This window comes from Myotis yumanensis, unplaced genomic scaffold (genome assembly GCF_028538775.1).
Source record: "Myotis yumanensis isolate MYYU_CA2020_CCGP unplaced genomic scaffold, mMyoYum1.0.hap1 SCAF_3, whole genome shotgun sequence".
Lineage (NCBI taxonomy): Eukaryota > Metazoa > Chordata > Mammalia > Chiroptera > Vespertilionidae > Myotis > Myotis yumanensis.
The window spans coordinates 60029177-60050852 of NW_027223754.1; the positions used below are offsets into that span (position 1 = coordinate 60029177).

The 21676-nt window shown below is 39.8% G+C and overlaps 1 protein-coding gene across 4 annotated transcripts in view; it reads left to right on the forward strand.

The window, feature by feature from the left end:
* Positions 1-21676, forward strand: part of TBC1D4 (TBC1 domain family member 4) — a 205595-nt gene that overhangs the window by 117552 nt on the left and 66367 nt on the right. For 3 of the 4 annotated variants that reach the window (XM_070408935.1, XM_070408936.1, XM_070408937.1), the window contains exons 2-4: positions 13660-14241; positions 16148-16237; positions 19947-20051. In XM_070408935.1, the coding sequence (XP_070265036.1) occupies positions 13660-14241; positions 16148-16237; positions 19947-20051 (777 nt within the window). Of the gene's footprint in view, positions 1-6373; positions 6429-13659; positions 14242-16147; positions 16238-19946; positions 20052-21676 lie in introns of those variants that run through there. The other variant, XM_070408938.1, reaches the window with a different exon arrangement.

Here is a 21676-nt window from a genome sequence, read left to right on the forward strand (position 1 = left end):
TGTTTAGTTTTGTGAGAAACCAGTATTTTTAGTTTTATAACTATCTTTCAAGATATCTGTCTTTCAATGTGCCTGTGTCAGTTTGCGTTCTCATTAGTAGGGCATGAAAAGTTTCTCCCTGTTCCACATCCTCACTGGCATTTGGTGTTGGCAGTGTTCTAGATTTTGGCCATTCTAATCAGTGTGTAGTGGTATCTCATTGTTGTTTTAAGTTGCATTTTCCTGAAGACATATGATGTGGAGCATCTTTTCATATGCTTATTAGTCATCTGTCTACCTTCTTTGGTGAGGTATCTGTTAAGGTTTTCCTTCCATTTTTTAATGGGGTTGTTTGTTTTGTTATTGTTGAGTTTTGAGAGTTCTGCATATTATTTTGGATAATAGTCCTTGCCAGAAGTGTCTTTGGCAAATATTTTATCTCAGTCTGTGGTTTATCTTCTCATTCTCTTGATACTCTCTTTTGCAGAACAGAAGTTCTAAATTTTAATGAAGTCTACTTATCAATTATTTTTTTTTCATGGATTACATCTTTGGTGTTGTATCTGAAAAGGCATCACCATATCCAGGGTCCTCTAGTTTCCTCCTGGAGTTTTATATTTTTGCATTTTACAGATAGGTATATAATCCATTTGAGTTAATTTTTACAAAGGTTGTAAGATCTGTGTCTAGATTTGTGTTGGTTTTTTTTTTTTTTTTTTTGCATGTGGATGTCCAGTTGTTTCAGCATCATTTGTTGAAGAGACTATTTTTGTTCCCTTGAATTATCTTTGCTACTTTATCAGAGATTAGTTGACTATATCTAAGGGGGTCTAATTGGGGGCTGTCTCCTCTATTTCTATTCATCTATTTGTCTATTCTTTTACCAATACCACACTGTCTTGATTATTGTAGCTTTCCCGCAAATCGTGATGTCAGATAGTGTCAGTCCTCCAACTTTGCTCTTCTTCAGTATGATATTGGCTATTCTGAGTTGTTTGCCCCTCCATATAAACTTTAGAATCAGTTTGTCAGTATTCATAAAAAAACATGCTGAGGATTTTGATTAAAATGGCATTGGATCTGTAGATGAAGTTGGGAAGAACTGACACCCGGACAATATTGAATCTTCCTAATCGTGAACATGGACTACCTCTCCATTTATTTAGTTTTTCTTGATTGTGTTCATCAGAGGTTTGTAAAGTCTTGTATGTGAATACTTAGATTTATACCTAAGTATTTTATTTTTGGGAGTGCTAATGTTAATGGTATTGTCTTTTTAATTTCAAATTCCACTTGTTCATTGCTGGCTAAGCAATTGACTTTTATATATTAACCTTGTATCCTACAGCCTTGCTATAGTCATTTACTAATCCTAGGAGTTTATTTTGTTGATTCAGAGTTTTTACATAGATGATTATGTCATCTGAGAACAAAACAGTTTTATTCCTTCCTTTCCCATCTTTATGCCTTTTGTCTTCTGCTCTTGCTCAATTGCATTAACAAGGACTTCCAGTGTGATGTTGAAATGGAGGGGTGATCTTAGTGGGCACCTGATCCTTGCTTTGTACAGGAACTTAGTGGGAAAGCTTTGAGTTTTTCATCATTAAGTATAATAGCACTAGGTTTTTTGGTAGATAACATTTATTAAGTGGAGGAAGTTGCCCTCTATTCCCAGTTTTCTCGGAGTTTTGATAATGAATGGGTGTTGGGTTTTGTCAAATGTTTTTCTGCATCTATTGATAGGTCATGTGATTTATTTATTTATTTGTTTATTTATTTATTTATTTTTGGTCTGTTGATGTGATGGATTATGTTAATTGATTTTCAAGTGTTAACCAGCCTTGCATACCTATGATAAATCCCACTTGGTTTTTGTATATAATTCTTTTTATGCTTTTTTGGATTCAATTTCAAGGATTTTTGAATTTCCTTGATATTTCAAGGATTTTTGTACTTATGTTCATAAGAGATATTGGACTACAGTTTTTTTTCTCTGCCTTTTTTCTCTGAAAGAGATTATAGAGAACTGATATAATTTCTTCCTTAAATATTTTATAAAATTTAACAGTGAACTCATGAATCTAGTGCTTTCTATTTTGGAAGCTTATTAGTCATTGATTCAATTTCTTTAATAGAGATAGGCCTATTCAGATTATCTCTTCTTGTGTGAGTTTTGGCAGATGTGTCATTTAAAGAATTGGCCTATTACACTTAGGGTATCAAATTTCTGGGCATAGAGTGGCTCATAGTATTCTTCTATTATCCTTTTAATGTCCATGGGTTCTGTAGTGATGTCCTTTTTTCGTTTCTGATATTAGTAATTTGTTTTATCTCTCTTTTTTTCTTAGTTAGCTTGGCTAGGGGATCATTGATTTTTTACCTATATACTTTTAAGAATGTGAGCATGAAGAAAACAAGATGACTTTGGTGAAAAGAAGGCATCCAGTTGAATAAATGGATAGTAGATTGATCTCACATTGAAAGTGCTTTATGGTTGGGTAAAGGGCTAAGCTGCATTTGAATCTGAGATTCTCATACTACCAGCATACATAAATAAGTAACAGCTTTTCAGGGGTATAGAATTCTTAGATACCCTATTCTGTAATTATAGTGAGAAAATGGAAGATTTAATTTTCTTGATTACATTTATATAAGAAGTTTGCTTTTCTTGTATTAATGAGTTTGCTTATTTCATGTTTTTGGTTGTACCTGTATAAATACCCACATACAATAAAAGAAATATGGAATTATTTTACACAACTGACACAAATACTTTATAATCAAACTAAGTTATTTTTATTTTGGTTACGTACAAGACTGTAGTTTTGTGTGTGTGTGTGTGTGTGTGTGTGTGTTTTGCCTAACTGCATACATTGTTTTTTCCAAAATTTATTTCATATATAAATTCAGCTCTGTTTTCTCCCCTGAGTTCTAGACACATATTTTCAGCTGCCTACTGTTATCTCCCCTTGGACTTGTCAGAACAGAACAGCTTCTCAAAATTAACATGTCCAAAACTAAGCTCCTGCTTTGTTAAGCATCCCCCTCCCTCAGTCTGTTTCACTGGCCCAAACCCATGATGTTCATTCATTCCTCCTCTCCTCTCTTACACGTCACATTAACTACATCAACAGGTCATCTTGACTGTGCTTTTAAAACTATATCCAGACCCTTCATCTTCTCACCACTTTTCTTGCTGTGGATCCTGGGTGAGCCACCATTGTCTCCCCCTGCGTGGGTGCAGTAGGCTCCTGCCTCCTCATCTTTGCCATCTGATCACACAGCAGACAACTGGACCATTACACACAACTCAGCACCCGACCTTGGCTTTCTGTCTCACTAAGAAGAGAAGCCAAAGTCCTTTCAAGGTCCTGCATGATTTGGATACCCCTGGCCCCACAGTGGCCTCTTGGATAATCTCTCCTGCTCACTCACTCACATTCAGCCACACTGGCTCCCTGAAGTTCCTTGAACGTGCCAGGCGATTGTTTGCTTCAAGGCCGTGGTACATGATGTTCTGTCTGTCTGGAATGCTCCTCCCCCACATATCATCATGGCTCACCTCCTTGCTGAAAAGAGGTTTTTACTCAACTCACTAAAATTGCAAATCTTCTGCCACCCCCTCCAAATGTTCTGTCCCCTTTGCCTGCATTATTTTTCTCCTTGGTAATCTTTACTATCTCAAATCCTTTATATTTTACATGTTTTGTATCCCTGCTACTAAATTTCATGAAGACAGTGTTTTCTTATTTAGCAGCTTCTTCCATCTGCTTACTCAATGCAAATCCGACTTAACATATTTTATTTACTTAAGCAGCATTGAATGTTTTCAATGTCCTAGCCGTGTGTCAGGCACATTTGCCCATTTAATTTAATTTTCCCAGCTTACCTCTGAAGTAAACACTTACCCATTTCGCAGAAGAAAAAAGAGAGGCCGAGAGGATATGGTGTTTTTCCTGTAATGGGCAATAATGGATATTGGAATGGGGCTTTCAACTAAAGACCTCTAACTGCATGTTATGTCCCTTTCTATTATGTTACGCTGTGGACTAATCTGCTTTAAAAAATAATGATTTTGCTTTTGAAAGGGAATTTGAAAAGGACTGTTCTTACTTATCCTTTGCCCTCTGACCCTGTCACCACGTTTCTATCTTGTGCTCATCTTTTTCTGTAGCACAGCGGTTCTCAACCTGTGGGTCGCGACCATTTGGGGGTCGAATGACCCTTTCACAGGGGTTGCCTAAGACCATCGGAAAACACATATATAATTACATATTGTTTTTGTGACTAATCACTATGCTTTAATTATGTTCAATTTGTAGCAATGACATTGGGGGTCACCACAACATGAGGAACTGTACTAAAGGGTCGCGGCATTAGGAAGGTTGAGAACCACTGCTAGCACTTAACTCAGCTGCTGCTGGGGACATTCCATTCCCTTAACCCAACTGCATGATCCCCCACATTTTGTTCCATGAGTTACTCTCATGTATTTTATATATGACTGCGTTTGCAAATTCGAAATGGTCTTACAGGCATGGGTCATATCTTTCAGAGAAGGAATTCGACGATATGATCAGTGAGATGTAATGGGAAGGGGAGAACTTAGCTGAAAAGTTTAAGGAATGTCTCTCTCTCTCTGATGCTGGAACAGACTCAGACGCCACCAAAAAGGAAGCAGTTAGAGTTGCTGAGCCGAAAATGAGTTTGGAGCAAAATGATGGGGGACTATCTGAGAAGGAAAATCCTGGTCTGAGAGGAAACTGTTTTGGCTCAAGCCCGAGATCGAAACTAAGCAACTTGGAAGCAGAGATAACTGGGCTTTCTTTGGCCCCAGAGAGTCTCCTTCCCTGCACTCCCGTTATTTTCTGCTTTATTGGTTTAACATTTGATGTAAATGGTTTGTTTCCACGTCTGTAGAACAAGATAGTGCACCTTTAGTTTTAAAATTCTGTAATTTTAAAGATCACTGTGTTACTCCAGTCAATTTAGACTCTAGACCTAGTGAAAATCACACATCTTTTTACTGTGCAGAATATCTCCTAAAGTAGTATTTTATATTTTTAACTGAGTACAAAGACTTGCTGAAGGACTTTTGGGTAAAAATGAAAATGGTTTAAAAATCATTTTTATTTCTAATTAAGATTGTCAGATGGCCTGACGTGAAAAATGACAGACCATGATCCCAAATAACTGGAACTGGAAAAACCTAAGGGTTTTTAGGTAACGGTCAATGTTTCCGTATGTGAGTGGGCCATTTCATGATGTGCACATGCCTTCTGATCACTTTCCATTATCTGGAGATGAGCTTTAAGAAACCAAATAGAAATGATAACATGAAACGACAAAATCGGACTTTTCTCAAAATGCTGACCTGATCGTAATAGTTTAAGTAAGACAGAATTAGGAAGGGACCCTCCCCTCCCCTAAAGGCACATACTACTCCCAAAGCAAATATATTTCTTTTCCATACTGTCTCTATTTGATTGAAACTAGTTTAAATTGTTAATTCTTCTCATTAGGCAGGTGTTTTTTTTTCATTTTACTTGAATTGTTTCCCAAGGTTTCCTTCAAAAGTTTTTACACCCTTCCCCTCTTTTTGCATTTTTCTATATCTTGCTGTACTTACTATAATTATTATAAAAATATGAATAAGAAATGAATTAATTAATCAATTAATCTCATATCAATTGTAAAAGGATTTACCCAGGTTGTTTTTTTAAAATAGAATTTTACTGATTTCAGAGGGAGGAAGGGAGAGGGAGAGAGAGAAACATCAATCATGAGAGAGAATCACCCATTGGCTGCCTCCTGCACACCCCGCACTGGGGACTGAGTCCACAACCTGAGCATGTGCCCTGACTGGGAATCGAATTCTGACCTCCTGGTTCATGGGTGTGCTCCACCACCGAGCCATACCGGCCAGGCCCAGGTTTTTATTTTAAGTATGTTTTTAAGCAGCGTATTCTCCCATTCATATTTGTATCCATTTTTAAATGTTTGCTGAGATTCATCTATTTATCAATGAAGTCTATGAGGAAAAAAGACATTGTACTAGAGGTTCATCTCTTATCTTCATTATTAATGAATGCTGGGCACTTGTGATTATTTAAGTAGCGTAAGAAAGACAATGGTTATCCAATTTAAAGTGTTCTTTCTAAAGAAAGCCAGCACTCTTGTGCTTCACTCCTGAACAATCAGGGTGTTTCCGGATTGCAGAGTCAGGAAATACTTTACTTTTGAAGCAATAACGGTTACTCCTGGAAGGTTTTATAATTGGCTGCATAGTGATAAGGTGGACTTCCAACAAACACAGTGCAATCACTGCTGACTTACTTAAAAAGAAGGGGAACTTCTAGGTGCGACAGGCTAATACTGAGGATTATTACATCAGTTTGGTTTATTCATTGCTTTTGGAGAACCACTGGCCACCGGCTTCCTGAGCACAGGTATCTTTCCCTAGTGCTTTTAATGATCTAGATTTTTACCCTGTGTTTGCCTGAGTCTGTAAACTGTATTGTGTTGTAGTTGTAGAATTTGTTTCTGAAGTCAGGCAAAATGTAATTTTTACAACTCCACTGGGTTGCTTGGAGTGTGATAAATAATTATGATAATTAATGAGAAATGACAGCATGACATTTAGGGGTCTAGTGGGAAATTTCTTTTACTCTAGAGTGAGGAATTGTTTTAATGTCTGAATTTTTGATACTTGAATCTAGGTTCTTTTAGTGAGATTACTGAAGTGTAACGGCAAAATGCTAGCTAAAGGTGGCACTGTGCTTTTTCTAAATAATAATAAGGCATTTGGAAAAAGCCCTGTTCGTTTTATTGTTAGTGGAATTGATTACTTTGTGTCAATGGAGATGAATAATTTCAATGACTTACTATATTTCTGGCTTAATAATAGAGACCATTTTCCATTTTCTTTTAATGTATATTATCTTGTTCCTATAGTGACATTGATACCAAAATAAACCTACAGTTATTTGTATCTAGATGAGACCCTATTAACTATGTATCTGGCCCTTCCCTTTACTGGAGAGGAAATTCCAAGAGGCAGGATAGCAAAATGTCTGGCCCAACTAGGGATAGAATTTACACTTGTCAATCTCTCGTTTGGTGGAACTTTTGAGGTCATCATTATTGTTTTATGTTAAAGATTATGTGCTGCCACAGAATAAACACCTTTCCCTGAGTTGGCATTAAGTCCTCATCTGCTCTGTGGGATGCGGGCGGACTCTGAGCAGTGGTGTTTTCTGTAGCTAGGGTGCGAGGAACCAGAGTGAGCAGCAGGAGTGTGTAGCTTGAGGTGCTCCATAGCTTCTGGAGACATTCCTGACACACGCATTCGCTTCCTGCTTGGAGTGAGCAGAGTGGAAAGCCATGGCTCTCCATTTTGGGGACTGCCAGATCTCTTGAGGTATCAACAGAAATTTAGTAAACCTATCTCACTCCCAGAGAACTTTTATCAGGGTTCTAGGTAGCTGTTCACTACTACTTATATGCCTGTTTGCTGACAGCAGTTGCCCCATTTCTTCTGAGCAGAGAACACTTTCCCAGTGGTCATATAGAAAAGCTCTAAGTAAGATTCAAAATTCAACTCATTCTTTAACTTAAAAGCTTATGATATAAGTAGAGGGCCAGTGCATGAAATTCATGCACTGGCGGGGGGGGAGGGGGGCGTTCCTCAGCCTGGCCTGCACCCTCTTGCAGTCTGGGAGCTTGGGGGATGTCTGACTGGCGGCTTAGGCCCGCTCCTCATGGGGAGTGGGCCTAAGCCGCCAGTCGGACATCCTTAGCGCTGCTGCAGAGGTGGGAGAGGCTCCTGCCTCTGCTACACTCGCTAGCCATGAGCCGGCTTCTGGCTGAATGGTGCTACCTCTCTGGGACCGCACTGACCACCAGGGGGCAGCTCCTGCATAGTGACTGGTCATTCCACTATTAAGTCAATTTGCATATTAGCCTTCTGTTATATAGGATAGTATAGAAACAAAGGAGGTGTTGTAAGATTCAATACACACAGGAAGTCAAGTTCGTTTATATATGTAATGTCAGCACTGTCCTCTGGGAGAATATTGTTTCCTCAAAATATCATTTGTATGTATAAGTACTAGATGGAGATTTTATTTCTTCTGTTGCTTCTGATAGCTCCTTTAAATAAATGCCTCAATAGAAGGTTTTCATGATTCTCTAATAACTCTTTCCCAAATATGAGTGTGACTTTTCTGCTGTGGGCTCTGAGGCTGTATAATATTAACTTTTATGTGTGTCTTGTACATGATGACAAGCAAAACCAGAGCTGAGTGTTGTTAGATCAGTCTCACAGCTCGTCTCTCTGCGGCCCAGCTCACTGAAAGCTGTGGTTAGCTATGACCCGAGAAAAACTATTATAGACAGCTAGAATTTAGGTTTCACAGTGTAGTTAACAACTCAAATGACTGGAAGGTTAAATGGCTCAGTTCAGTCCAGATGATGAGCTTTGCTTGTATAAGCTGGGTCATTAACTGTATCACATGTAGGTGCTGAGCCTTTACCTGTGGTCAGAGGGAGGTGTCCTGGGAGACTAGAAATTCAGACACTGATTGGTCCTTCCTGTAAGAGCTCTCAATATAATGGAAGAGAAAAAGTACAAACAGGTAACATAGAGTGAGTGACACAATGGAGGTTGAGTTGACTTTATTTGCAGCCTGAAAGGTGGAATACAATATAACTTTAATAACGCACCAAAACAATTTCAATATTTGTAACAAGATAAAAATTCTTCAGGTTCATAAAATCCTTCCAATACTATTTCTGTCTGTACTTTTACAGAAAAATGTTTGGAAATTTAGAAGCATGTTGGTTGCAAAATCAGATGAAAAATATTTAATAAAAAGATGGTTTTTAAGGAAGAAAGGATCATTCCATCTTAGGGCTTTGCCCACTGCACTAGAATCATCTTAACTTTTGCAGGGTTTAATGTCAGCTAGCTCACTTCCATAGCTTTGAACCTTGTCAGGTATTGAAGTAAAAAGAAAATGCCAGAGCGCTAAGGCTGCTGATCATGCTTTAGTACAAAACACCTGACCATTTCCCTGAGCCATGCCAAGTGTTCAGGCGAGTCATTGAAACTATAGTGTTTGGACTTTATCTTTTTATAACAGCCAGCTGAAATTATTGTGATTTTTAAATTGTGAATTCTCTGGCAGTATATTCCAAATAATTACATGGAAGAGAAGAAATTCTCGATTTAGAATTGGTGCTGGAAGATTCGAAGATATGCCATAGGTTTAATGTGAAGCAGCCCTGAAGATCAGATGATCTCCTCTTTTTCCAAAGATAAAAATGACCAAAGCGGTTTTGTTGCTAGTACACATATTGAGGGTCTGATATGTACCAGGAATTGTTCTAGGCTCGGGGGATACAACAAGGAAAAAATGAAGAAGGATGGAAGGATGGAAGGATGGAAGGAAGGGAGGAAGGGAGGAAGGGAGGGACAAATCACCACCCTCCTAGAGCTTATATTTTAGCAAATAAATCATAGGTGGTAAGTGCTATGGAGAGCAATAAAGTAGGGGAAAAAATCCAGGAAAATGCTGGCTGTGTCAGTGTGTGTGTGTGTGTGTGTGTGTGTGTGTGTCTTCCAGTGGGTCATATTCAGATGACAAGGATTCTGTACATTGTAAGTGTTAGGTCTGATCAAATAATTGAATCAATACCTGCTCCATTGGGGAACTGACCTTTAGACCACTTCACAACAGACATTCCTTGTCTTTTAGACCATGTTCCACTTGCCAAGACCATTCCCCTTCCCCTTTAGAGCTTCCCAGGATCCGGACCCGCCCATAGAATTCTCCACCCAGAAAGAGCCTACTAATAAAAGGGCTGTGGCCGTGACACTGTAACACTGTCATGACAAAACAGGCAGTCCTCTCGCGGGGGGGGGGGGGGGGGGGGGGTAAGGTTCGAGCTACTAGTGGGGGAGAGCAACAGAGGGTGGGGCATGAGCTACTAGCAGCGGCGATGGGTGGGGCAGCCAGCTGAGACAAGAGGAAGCGAGCTACTCGTGCACGATTTCGTGCACACTGGGCCTCTAGTAATTTATAATCATTTACCAATTTTGGCCTTCTTCAGGGACCTTTACGGTAAAGTAAGGATCTTGTCTTTTACCCTTAATGAAATGGGGAGCTTGGAGGATTTGCTAGTAACATGACAAGTTTAAAAAGGATCCTTTTGACGTTTAAGAGTAAACTGAAGGGGGCAAGGTACACCAGTTACAAAGTTTGTTGCAATAAACTGGGTGAGAGATGATGAGTGGTATTCCATTGTGTGACTGTACCACATTTTTCTTATCCATTAACTTTTTTCTTCAGTATTATTGACACATGATGTTGTATTAGTTTAAGGTATACAACAGGGGTCCTCAAACTACGGCCTGTGGGCCACATGCAAATACAAATAATGTATTTGTTCCCGTTATGTTTTTTTACTTCAAGATAAGATATGTGCACTGTGCATAGGAATTTGTTCATAGTTTTTTTTTAAACTATAGTCCGGCCCTCCAATGGTCTGAGGGACAGTGAACTGGCCCCCTGTTTAAAAAGTTTGAGGACCCCTGGTATACAACATAATGATTTGATACATGGATGCACTGTGACATGATTCTCACAATAACTCTAGTTAACATCCATCACCTTACATCAGCAATTTCAGCTGGTGTGCTGCAAGAATATTTAGAACATGCAATACCTGACTAGTCAGAGGCACTGACTTCTTTTATCTTAGATTGTCAAATAAAAAAAAATGACAATAGCCAACACAATAGTAGCTGTTCCATGTGAATGCCCTGTCTTGCACCATAAATATATCGGTCATATAACAGAGTTGTATCTTATTGTTCACATAATAAGGTTGATCTGATTGGCTAATTCTTGGTACCAGAAATTAACCAATTATTTTTAGAAAAGTCAGTTTAAAGCAAAAATGGTAGGTAATTACTATTCTTATATTTTTTTGTGAGTAATTCAAAATTATACCTATTTCTTGTGAGATCAGCAAAATATATATTTTTTGGTGTGCCACAGAATTTTAGTAATTAGTTTATATGTGCCCTGAGATGAAAAAGGTGGAAAATCAGTGCTTTACATAGTTACAATATTTTTCTTATGATGAAAACTTTTAAGATCTCCTCTCTTAGCAACTTTCAAATATATAGTAGAGTATCACTACCTACTAGAGGCCTGGTGCACAGATTCATGCATTGGTGGGGTCCCTCGGCATGGCCTGCAGGGGTCCAGGGAGGAACTGCTCCCACTCATCCCAGCCCCTGCTCATCCTGGTCAGCTGAGCGACATTCCCGCTGTGGGAGCGCACTGACCACCAGGGGGCAGCTCCTGCTTTGAACATCTGCCCCCTGGTGGTGAGTGTGCATCATGGTGAGCAGTCGGTAGCTTAGGCTTTTATATTTATAAACTAGAGGCCTGATGCATGAAAATTTGTGCAAGAGTAGGCCTTCCTTATCCCAGCTGCTAGCACCGGCTTCCCTCTGGCACCTGGGACCCGGGCCGGCTTCCCTGGGGCCCTGGCTTTGTCAGGAAGGACGTCTGGATGTCTGGAAGGTCATTTGGCTGTCTGGTCTAATTACCATATCACACTTTTATTATTATAGATAGTTACCATGCTATATATTACATCCCCAGAGCTTATTTATCTTTTAACTGGAAGTTTGTACCTTTGACTACCATTCCCCCCACCATTGGCTTCTGGCAATCACCAATTTCTTCTGTTTCTATGAGCCTTTTTTGTTTTTGTTCTTGGATTCCACATATAAGAGAGATCATATAGTATTTGTCTTTGTTTGTCCAATTTACTTTACTTTGCAAAATGCCCTTAAGGTCCATCCATGTTGTCCCAAATGGCAGGATTTCCTTCTTTTTTATGGCTAAATAATATTCCATTGTGTGTGTGTGTGTGTGTGTGTGTGTGTGTGTGTGTATTTCACATTTTCTTTATCCATTTATCTGTTAATGGACACTTGGGTTGTTTCCATGTCTTGGCTTTGTGAAGAATGTTGCAGTCAATGTGGGAATACAGATATCTTTTCAAGATAGTGATTTTGGTTCCTTTGTGTATATGCCCAGAAGTAGAATTACTGGGTCATAAGGTAGCTCTATTTGTAATAGTTTGAGAAACATCCATACTGTTTTCCACAGAGGCTGCAGCAATTTACATTCCCATCAACAGCGCACAAGGGTCCCTTTTTTGCATGTCTGCATCAGCACTTGTCATCACTTGTCTTTTTGATGATATCATTCCAACAGGTGTGAGGTGATGTCTCATTGTGGTTTGTTGTTGTTGTTTTTTTAATCCTCACCTGAGGGTATTTTTTCCATTGCTTTTTTCAGAGAGAGTAGAAGGGAAGGAGGGCGGGGGTGGGGGGAAGGGGTGAAAGAGAGAGAGAAGAGAAACATCAGTGTGTGATGTTTGCCTCTCGCATGAGCCCTGACTGAGGGTGGGAGTAGTCCTGAAACCCAGGTATGTGCCCTTGACTGGGATCGAATCCAAGACCTTTTGGTGTGTGGGTCAATGCTCTGATCATTTAGCAACACTGGCCAGGGCTCTCATTGTGGTTTTGATTTGCATTTCCCTGATAATTAGGGAGTGTTCACTTGTTGATAAACATTTGTGAGTTTTTTTCCCCCCTGTTTTGGCGTGTTTTAACTAAGGCTTCTATGAATATTCATGTACAAGCTTTTATGTGAACATACATTTTCAGGGCTTTGGGCTAAATCTCAAGATAGTGATAGCAGTGGGATGATTGGATCCTTTGTTAAGTCTGTGTTTAACTCCTAAGAAACTGCTGAACAGTTTTCTAAAGTGGTTGTGCCTTTGTACATTTCCAAATACAATGTATGAAAGTTCCAATTGCTTTACCTCCCAGTGGGCATGTAAGCCACTCTAATAGGTGTGTAATGTTGTCTTACTATGGCTTTAATTTGTATTGTTCTTGATGGCTAATGCTGATGGTGTGTGGATTTTAATTTGTTGATCTGGAAAGTTGAAACTTTGGTTCCTGTTTGCCGAGGCTCATAATAACTTTTATTTATTTATTCATGTATTTTCAATCATTACACTTTTAAAAATTTTATCTTTTCCCCTTAATTTTCATTCCTCACAACCCTATATACTGGTAATAAAAGGCTAATATGCAAATTGTCCCCTTGGGAGTTCGACCCACTGGGAGTTTGACTGCTCACTATGTCGTGTGCTGACCACCAGGGGGCGGCCCGGAATGAAGGCAGCCAGGGGAAGGAAAGCCCCAATCAGCCCTGATTGCAGGCCAGGTTTAGGGATCCACCTGTGCACAAATTTTGTGCACCAGGCTTCTAGTAACTTATAAAATTACTCAAAAGGTAGACTATGATTTATTAAAGGTTGATAGTGGCCTATATCATTCATGGTTTTGTTGTTTGGAAAATGAATACATTTAAAAGGAGAATGTATAATATGATATCATTAAATGTCAAATCTTACTTCCAAGTCATGTATGTCTGATAGTGTAATTTAAATTTTACATAGGGTCTGGCTGTTACTTTCTGTATTTTGTCATTTGGTAGCATTCTGTGTGATAATAACAGGTCTAGGAAACATACATGATTTCTAAAGAGTTGGCTGAAATGAGAATTGTAAATTATCTTTTAGGTTCCCGATGTTATCAGCAGCATAAGGCAGTTGTCTAAAGCTGCCATGAAAGAGGATGCCAAGCCCAGCAAAGACAACGAGGATGCCTTCTACAACTCCCAGAAGTTCGAAGTCCTGTACTGCGGGAAGGTGACTGTGACCCACAAGAAGGTCCCGTCCAGCCTCATCGACGACTGCATCGAGAAGTTCAGCCTGCACGAGCAGCAGCGCCTCCGGGGCCAGGGCGAGCAGGGCCCTGACGCCGCCAACCACCGGGCGGTCTTCGAGGTGGAGGGGCCCAGCTCCCCCGCAGACATTCTGTTGGAGGAAGACGATGACATCCCCGACACCCACCCTGCCTTGCCAGCCGTGGCCAGCCAGCCTGCGCTGGCCAGCTCTCGAGGTTGCTTCCCAGAGCGGATTTTGGAGGATTCTGTCTTTGCTGACCAGCAGGAGTTCCGCTCCCGGTGCAGCAGCGTCACCGGCCTGCAAAGGAAAGTCCCAGAGAACAGCCACAAACCACAGCCACGAAGGCGACACGCCAGCGCGCCCAGCCACGTGCAGCCCTCGGACTCGGAGAAGAACAGAACCATGCTGTTTCAGGTGCTGCCCGGCAGGGGGCTCTGCGGCTCCTCAGCCCTTGCTAGACAGAAGCACTCATTCTGCAATAATCCAACTTTTATTTCTCCCCTCCTTGGGAAGCAGATAAGGCAGGTGGAGAAAGAAAGGAAAGGAGAGAAGGGCTGAGAGACAGGCGTGGAATGTGGATTGTAAGAAATGAGGGAGCAGGGAGAGATGGAGAGAAAAGCAATTAAAGAAAGGAGATTCCTGGAAAGCTAGTGGAAGGCATAAGAACAGAAGACGACTCTTACTATCACCAGCAATTTGCCTTAGGGGGATTCGTAGATAAAAGTTGCTGTTTTTTTAATAACTGTAGAAAGCCAGTTTTTGTTGTTGTTATTGTTTATGGGAGTCCACAGTGACCTTCAGTCACGACTTTTACTTCATTTGGGACCCGGAAGGGACGGTTTTATCTTTACCTTTTTTTCAATCCTCACCCAAGGGTATGTTTATTGATTTTAGAGGGAGGAAGGGAGAGAAGACATCACTCCCTGGTCAGTAGCCATGTGCCCTGACTGGGAATCAAACCCGCAGCCTTTTGTTGTGTGGGTTAATGCTCCAACCAACTGAGCCACACAGCCAGGCCCAGAAAGTCAGTTTTCTAGATTATTTAAAGATGTGAATCTGGAGAGTGAGATTAGGCATGGAGGAGAGGAAAAGGAAAAGTCCAGAGGTTTATAGGTGTGTTTTCAGATGAGATTATACACAAAAGAGAAGGTTAAAGAAACACCAGAGGCCTCATTATCTAGTGGATCAGGGATTAAAATAATTTGGTGCATGCTATATTTATTATAGGTATAAAAGATACCGTCTTAATTATAAAAAGTTTTTGAAGTTTTACAGGATATCACTTAAAAGAGCTTAATTTGTTACAAAGCCTTGTAGAGGTTCTTTAATCCTGAGTTTGTAAGGTTAGTTTTCTTAAAAAAAAAAAAAAGTGTTGCTGTCCTTTATATCCTGTTATAAAGAACCCAGGAAAAGGAAATTCCACAGCATAACTTGATAAACAGTCCCTGTGTGTAATATTTCCTTCATCAGAAGTTCATGAGTTCTTTAGTTTGTTCTTTTAAAAAAGTTAATATCACTCTAAGCGTATTATTAAAGTGTCTATCGTCTTGCCTTTGGTGACATGTTAACTGTTGACCCTCTTCTTTGGGCTTTTGGATTTATTCTTTTTCTTAGCTAGCCACGGTCCATGATGTTAATTTTTCTGAAGAGTTGTTTATTTAAAAAAAATTTAATTATCTGTCCAATGGCAAATGGTATATCTTTTTGTTGACCATTTGGGAGAAAGTATGATCATAAATTATAACTAAATAATTGGTATTTTTAGAAAGCACAAAGTAAGGAAAGGTTACATTTTTTTTGAAGAGACAATCACTTTTATTTTATTTATTTATTTATTTTTAATATATTTTATTGATTTTTTACAGAGAGGAAGGGAGAGGGATAGAGAGTTAGAAACATCGATGAGAGAGAAACATCGATTCAGCTGCCTCCTGCACACCACCTACTGGGGATGTGCCCACAACCAAGGTACATGCCCTTGACCGGAATCGAACCTGAGACCTTTCAGTCCACAGGCCGACGCTCTATCCACTGAGCCAAACCGGTTATGGCGAGACAGTCACTTTTAATCTGAAAACAAAAGGTATCTTGTAAATTAAGACCAACTTAATTGTTACGATTTTTAGATAAAAGAAAGAAGTTTTATGAGGCTGCTGATATTTGGAGTTGAAATACTGGTTGGATTGGATGATGAAGCACATGTGAATATGTATTTCTGGATATAGCATTTGAATCTATATTATTAGTTGAATATTTAATTATAAAGTAGGATGTTAGGCCCTTGAGTGTTGAAATTAATTGGAATGTTTTTATTTTTAAGGTTGGGCGGTTTGAGATCAACCTTATCAGTCCAGACACTAAATCAGTTGTGCTTGAAAAGAATTTTAAAGACATCTCTTCTTGTTCGCAGGTATGTATTGAAGTCGATCATAGCTTTGAGGAAACCAACCAAATCTTGATTCTAAATTAGCCACAAAGTAACTGGGCTTAAACATCTTCAAATTGGGCTATGCTTAAAAAAAAAATGAAAACATTTTAAGTGGGTTTGTCTTAAATTGAGAGTGTTGATGCGTTTGTGTCTATGTCAGTAACAAAAGCCTGCTCCGGTTCCTCAGTGTCAGAACAGTTTGTCCTCAATTTCATCAACGCTTTCTCTTCGCAGCGTCACTTCATTAAATTCGTCCCACTGTTGGAATTTTTGTGGTGGTGAGTTCTCTTGAAAAATACCTTCACAGATAGTGTTCCTCCAAGTCTTGGTCACTGGGACTTGTGGGTATCACTGAGTCATGTTTGCTCTTTACACCATAGTAGGCAGTAAAAGGAGAACCGGTACTTTCAAATTCTGTTCATGTAAAGCCTAAATTTTGAAAAGAAAATTTTGGTGTATTTTTGTTCTTCTGTTTATTTTAAATTCATAAACTGTGTCTTTGAAACTTGTTTAAATAATTGATACAGTTAAATGTGTACAAGTCATATTAGACACAAACTAGTGTCCTAAATACCATACTGATAATTTAGAATATCTATCCAAAAAGTTAGAACTACCTAAATATTTTGTAAACATAGAAAAAAATTGTGAAGATGTTGGAGTAGAGGGAGTATCTAAATCTAAATATGGGCAGGTTAAAAATGCAAGGATGCCTCTGGAATAGAGAAGGATTAACTTCTTTCCTAGCAAGGTGACTTAGATATACCTACAGGGACCTGATTTTGTCAAGATCTCTTCCTATGTTTTAATGTTGAAAAATCAAGACTTTTTAAAATTGATTTTTAGAGAGAGAGGAAGGGAGAGGGAGAGAGAGGGAAAGAGAGAGAGAAACATTGATGTGAGAGCAAAACATGGATTTGCTGCCTCCTGCATGCCTCCTACTGGGGATCTAGCCCACAACCCGGGCAAGTGCCCTGATTGAACCAGAAACCTTTCAGTGCACGGGGTGATGCTCAACCAACTGAGCCACACTGGTCAGAGCAAGACTGTCTTTAAAAAAAATTGTTTTTGGAGTTAGCATTACCATAGGTATGATATTAAGACATTTTCCCCTTTGAAAATGATAAGCTTTTGTATATCTTGTTAATTATTCACTTCAGCCTCAGCTAATGCTGTTTCATTTTGTTCTATTATGGGAATACGTAAAATTATGTTGTAAAGGTAAAAATTTTCTACTCTAATAAGAGATAGAAGCAGCATATTTCTATAGGAAGAATATATTCCAAATTTCTAAATTCCCATTTAAAAGACAAAAAATTGAGTAGAAGATTATTCACTTTAACGGAAAAAGTATTTATTGAGCATTCTCATAATTATCTGTTTACTGGGAGTCCCTGTAAGATCCTAAGCTCTGTGAGGGCAGGTGTTTTATTCTGTGGTGTCTTATTATACAGAGCATCAGAAGAAGATGTGTTAAGACAGATCTTAACACTTAGGTATTCAGTAAATGTTGAGTGGATATTTCTACACGTAGGGCCTTGTGCCAAGTACTGGGGAGAGAGTGGTGTATAAACTAGTGTAGTTATTGCTCCCCTCCCCCCAGAGCACAAAGAATCATCCTAAAAAGTGCTGCTCACCCCGCAGTCCCCAAGACTTTCTGTAAGAAAACTGGCAATGCTCATTGAACACCCAAAGGGAAAAAATATAGTTAAAAAACAACAACGAAAAACCCAGCCAAGTCCAATATGTAAAACTGTCAGGTCAAATGTGGTTTTTGCTTTTAACCTTTCTATTCTGACATTCTACACAAAGATATGACAGAAATTTGTGGAAAGGCCTTTGAATGGAATAATTGTCAGGTTAACCCTTGCTCCTCACTGAGTGGCTCTGCTCTTATTACTTCTTTCCCCAGAATTAAACTGATATCATGTGGCAACTTCCAGGAATAGGCCTGTTTTTTAACACATGCACACCTACTGAGGTTTCATTCTTTGGAATCAGTAGGACTGTGTCTTTGGCAAGCAAGGGGAACAAGAGAGTGGTTTACTGTACTGGAAATAGTGCCACTGCCTGAAACTCACTGAGCTAATGAGGTCCTATGAATTTCCCCCATTTAGTACTAAGCTAGTAAAGGATATTCTTTAATCACCAATGAGTTGTACCAGATGGAGCTGACTTTCACCTCATGAATTATAGCCTCACTCCTCACTATAGACTTTTTCCTTTTTATCAGAGTTGATTTCCTTTCACCATATCTATTGGGTAGTTTGAGTTTATTATTATAAGAACTAGAGGCCCGGTGCACAAAATTCATGCGGGGGCGGGGGGAGAGGGGGTGATGTGGTGTCCCTCAGCCCAGCCTGTACCCTCTGCAATCTGGGACACCTCGGGGGATGTCCGACTGCCGGTTTAGGCCTGTGGGATTGGGCCTAAATTGGCAGTCGGACATCCCTCTCACAATCTGGGACCGCTGGCTCCTAACTGCTCACCTGCCTGCTTGCCTCTAACCGCCTCTGCCTGCCGGCCTGATCTCCCCTAACTGCTTTCCCCTGCCGGCCTGATTGCCCCCTAACTAGTCTCCCCTGCTGGCCTGATTGCTCTCTAACTGCTCTCTCCTGCTGGCCTGATTGGCCCCTAACTGCTCTCCCCTGCCTGCCTGATCACCCCTAAACCACCTCTGCCTTGGCCCCCGCCACTGTGGCTTTGTCTGGAAGGATGTCCAGGAGACAGCTGGTCTAATTAGCATATTACCCTTTTATTAGTATAAATAGTGGTTACCATTTAGCAGACGTGCCAGGAACTATGATAGATATTTCTTAGTTCCAAATCACAAAAATGTTTTGCAATTAGTGCCATTTCCACGCTTTTATAACAAAAAATGGCGCCTCAGAGGTAATTACTAACATCCCAGAGCAATGCCTCATACCTAGTAAGTGGTTGAACTAAGATTGAAACTCAAATCTGTCTGACTCCAAACCCCCGACCCTGCACACTTTTTTTTTCTTCTCATTGGGATTTAGGTTGATTGCAGGACAACTTTAAATTTTTGCCTACCTGGCTTTTCAAAATCCCATGCTTGCTATTAAAATAACAAGGTACTGTCTACTAATTGGTATGTATGTATTCAGGCTGACTGAGATTCACAAGTGACTCAGAATTTTTTAGTAAGTGTAGCTGAGTTTATTTAGCTGAGCCTACATTCAGGGAGCACAGTGATTTGTGCATTTGGATAACTGACATCTGCAATAATTTCTTTAATGTATCGTTTTCTAATGGGTTTGGCTCCTTAAGGTCTATAAGTAGATAAATGTTCTAGTATTTTTAATGCACACTTTAGGGAATTTTATGCCATTTAATGAGAGCATTGTTAGATATGGCTTTTCTGATCCTTAGGCTTTTGGAAACAGGGTTTATGGTGAATCACCCATTCATTGAGTAGTAGTTCATCATATTTTCCTTCTGTAGCACTGAGTAAACAGTGTTTGTCTGAAAAAAAAAAAAAAGAGTTTTTGGTTTCATCCTTTATTTTATGTATCAAAAGGCCACCATATAAATTTGGTGTGACATTATGTTCCCTGTCACAGTGCTGGAAGGAGACTGGTGGAAGTGTGAAAGCATGGAACTAATGTTGATTTTCATAGCGTTGATTAAAAGGACATATTCCCATAAACACCACTTCTTTCCCTGCCAGGGTATAAAGCACGTGGACCACTTTGGCTTTATCTGTCGGGAGTCCCCAGAGCCTGGGCTGAGCCAGTACATCTGTTACGTGTTCCAGTGTGCCAGTGAATCTCTGGTAAGTGGTGTGATTGTTTCTGCCCAGAATCCCGGCTAACGGGAGGCACGTCTCTTATGACCCAAGCCTCACAGAACAGCCATCTGTGGAAAAAAGAAGAGGACGCCTAGAAGTAGGGTTCTGCTCTTTAAAGGAGCACAAGCATAGGGAAAACAGAAATTGCCATGGTAATTGGTAAGCCGAGATACTTTCTTGAGTTTAGCAAATCCAGTCATCTTACCAGGAGTATTTTTTAAAAGTAGGAAAAGACTAATAATAGAAGAGCTGTTACTTTTTTCGTTGCTCATGTAAGAATATATTCCCTTAATTGCTATAACATCTCAGAATACATAATGCTTCAGAGAATGGTTTTGTTTTATTTCATTAGCCCTGTCCTCATTTTGAAAATACTTCATTCTTTATGGTCTTTAGTCTTCCTTTTCTTTCTTTGGGGTTTGAAAGTCGATTCATGTCTTCAACCCCCTCTACCTTTTATGCGGGCTGTTGGAGTTTGGAAGAAATATGTAAGGCACACTTGGAAATACATCTGAGTGAATAAAAATATATTGATATTTTCCCCTAAAATTTCTTCCTTTTTCTTCTACTTGTGTTATCTTTCCTAACCATTTTAACACAAACATTTAGATATATCACCATCATTTGAAGGAAGATATTTCCTTAGACATAGAATGATGCTTCCACAAACATTTCTCCCACACACACCTTAGACATACTCAAATGAGCCAGGCAGCATTCTCTTCATTTTCTCGGTGCATGATCCCCGTGTGGCTCTTGCCTTCCATAGTCTCAGCCTGGAGACTGAGTTTGGGAATCATGAGGAAATGGAAGTGCATGGATACCAAGGTGCTTTCTGACTAGTGCCTTCTGGGTCTCAACCTTTTCCTCTGGGGATTGTAGTGTTCTTGCCACTGACCTTAATTGAGAGAGGTCCATATGAGTTTTGTTCTCACTCTAAGTAATTAACCACACCTATGGCAAAGCCAAATGCGATATCCAGGTGGCCACTCTGTAGTAGTTCATTCAGGACTTGAGAGAGAAGTTTGAGGGTCGGTGTTACGTAGATGACAGTTGAAGGCATGGAGGTGGATGAGCACCCTGGGGGAAGTAGGAGAGAGAAAGCCAAAGAGAACCAATGACTCAATACTGGGAAGTGCCCACGAAGTAAGAGGTAGGCAGAAAGATAATGGAGGATAATCTGTCACCCACGCCCACTGCTCCACTGCCCCTGCTCAGCTCACTCGTTACTACTTCCCTTCTCTGTCCCTCTTTTCCACCTAAGACCGATTCTTCCACCAGGTTTTGGATCCTTTACTCTTGTCCCTTCCCCAAATCTGTCATATGGGCCATATTTTATTTTGGCAGCTCCATTTATCCAACTTCTCAATTTAGAAACCACAATGCATTTTCTTCACCTTCTATACCCATTGCTCACCAAATTCTATTAACTCAAGATAGAAATATCCCTTATATCCATTTTGCCTCCCTTTCTTTTCTGTCTACTCCTTGACTCTGGGCATTTATCTTCTTACACTATAGCGTTTGTGTTCTAACTAGTCTCCCTGCCACTGGTTTAACCTGTCCTCTAGCCAGTTTCCTTGTTCACAACATTTCTTCATCAAAAACTA